The 1790-nt window shown below is 53.9% G+C and overlaps 1 protein-coding gene across 1 annotated transcript in view; it reads right to left on the bottom strand.

Annotated features, from left to right (window-relative positions):
* Positions 1-1790, bottom strand: part of TMEM161A (transmembrane protein 161A) — a gene marked incomplete in the record, with an annotated part of 19062 nt that overhangs the window by 14220 nt on the left and 3052 nt on the right. The window contains 1 exon segment of the mRNA XM_014587313.1: positions 175-278. Coding sequence (XP_014442799.1) covers positions 175-278 — 104 coding nt within the window.

Genomic DNA, 1790 nt, shown 5'->3' with positions numbered 1-1790 from the left:
AGAAAAGAAAAGAAAAGAAAAGAAAAGAAAAATCTCCCTAGAGGTTACCAAACCCGCCCCATAAAAAGAACCAAGCAGGGCGGGAGGCTGGGCTTGAGTACATCAGGGGGCGTGGCTATATGTAGGCTCCTCCCCCGCGGTGGGGCTCCGCCCCCTTCCCCGGGCGGGGCTCACCTGCCATTGCAGAGTAACCAGCGTGCAAAGGAGCAGTGGGGTGCCAGCCGGTGCATGAGCGTGGCGGTGAGCAGGGTCACCACCAGCTGCACTCCGAGGACAGCCTGGGGGGAGGGGACAACAGGGACAGGGCTTGGCAGAGTGTCGCAAGTTCCCTCCTTCCGAACCCAGGCTATTTATAGAGAAGCCAGGGCCAGGTCTAGGTGGGGGAGGGCAGGCAGCTTAGGGAAGGAGCCTGGGGTGAGCTCAGACTCCACCTTGGGAGCCTCGGCTGAGCACGGATCTCTCCCTGCACCCACCTGGGCCCGACCCGTCCCCTCTGCCTCCAGAGGCCACCCTCTTCCCCCCCATCCCAACCTGGCTGGAGAGTGGGCAGGCTGGGGTTCGCTTCTAGCTTCCGCCCTGGAGTTCTGGTATTAAGCTCCCTGAGCTTCCGTGTTCTCATCTGGAAATGGGGTGCTTGCCTATTTAATTTTTTTTTTTTTGGAGAGGTTTTTGCTATAGGGCATGTGCGCTCGCCAGGCACACAGAGAGAGACAGAGAGAGAGAAAGCGAGAAATCACCCCCCAGGGGGGATGGCCGCGCCGCAATCCCTTCTCCTCCATTCTCCTCTCAGGATCTGGGGCACGCACGCACACGTGCCCAGCGTGAGTTTTAAGCCACCAGGTCCGGGACACAAACCGCGGTCGACTACGTCGGAGTCCAGCAACATAGCCATTACGCTAACTGCTGGTTCCCTATTATTATTTTTAAAAGAATTATTTTATTTATTTATTTATTATTAATGTCACGTGAGTTTGCCAGAGGACGACAGAAAGGGAGAATGAGAAAGCAAGCTGCCAGGCCTGGGACTCGAACCACAGTCAGCCATGTGGGAATTCAGCACCTTAACTACCACACCACCTGCTAGCCTGTATCTCCCAACTTTAATAAACCCTGATTACCTCCATCACCCTCTCTGGCCCTTTGTTTAATTTTCTTAAAGAATTATGGGACCAGCAGTTGGCATAATGGCTATGTTACTGGACTCCCATGTAGTCGACTGCGGTTCGCATCCCGGACCCGGTGGCTTAAACTCACGCCAGGCGCGTGTGCGTGCGTGCCCAAGATCCCGAGAGGAGAATGGAGGAGAAGGGATTGCGGCGTGGCCATCCCCCGTGCAGGGGGGTGATTTCTCGCTTTCTGTCTCTCTGTCTCTGTCTGTCTGTCTGGCGAGCGTATGTGCCCTATAGCAAAAAACAAAAACAAACTCTCCAAAAACAATTATTTTATTTACCTTAATTTATTATTATTATTTTCCCATTTGACCAGAGACAGAGAGAAAGGGAAAGTGAGAAAGAAGCAAGCCACCAGGTCTGGGACTTGAACCATGGTCGGCCATGTAGGAGTCCAGTGTCTTTCACCGCCACGCCACCTGCCAGCCCCCTCTCTGTCCCTTTGCAGTCAACCTCCCTGGGAAGACACCAGCTTCTCACCGCTACCCGGTTCCACATAGAACTATGTACGCGTGGGAGTGAATGAACGTTTGTTTCATTTTTGCTACAGGGCACGTGCTCTCTCCAGAGAGAGACACAGAGATAGAGGGAAAGTGGTGCCAGGCAAGGGAGGAATAATAA

The sequence above is a fragment of the Tupaia chinensis genome, unplaced genomic scaffold (genome assembly GCF_000334495.1).
Source record: "Tupaia chinensis unplaced genomic scaffold, TupChi_1.0 Scaffold000201_1, whole genome shotgun sequence".
Taxonomy (NCBI): domain Eukaryota; kingdom Metazoa; phylum Chordata; class Mammalia; order Scandentia; family Tupaiidae; genus Tupaia; species Tupaia belangeri.
This window is presented reverse-complemented; position numbering and strand designations above follow the sequence as displayed.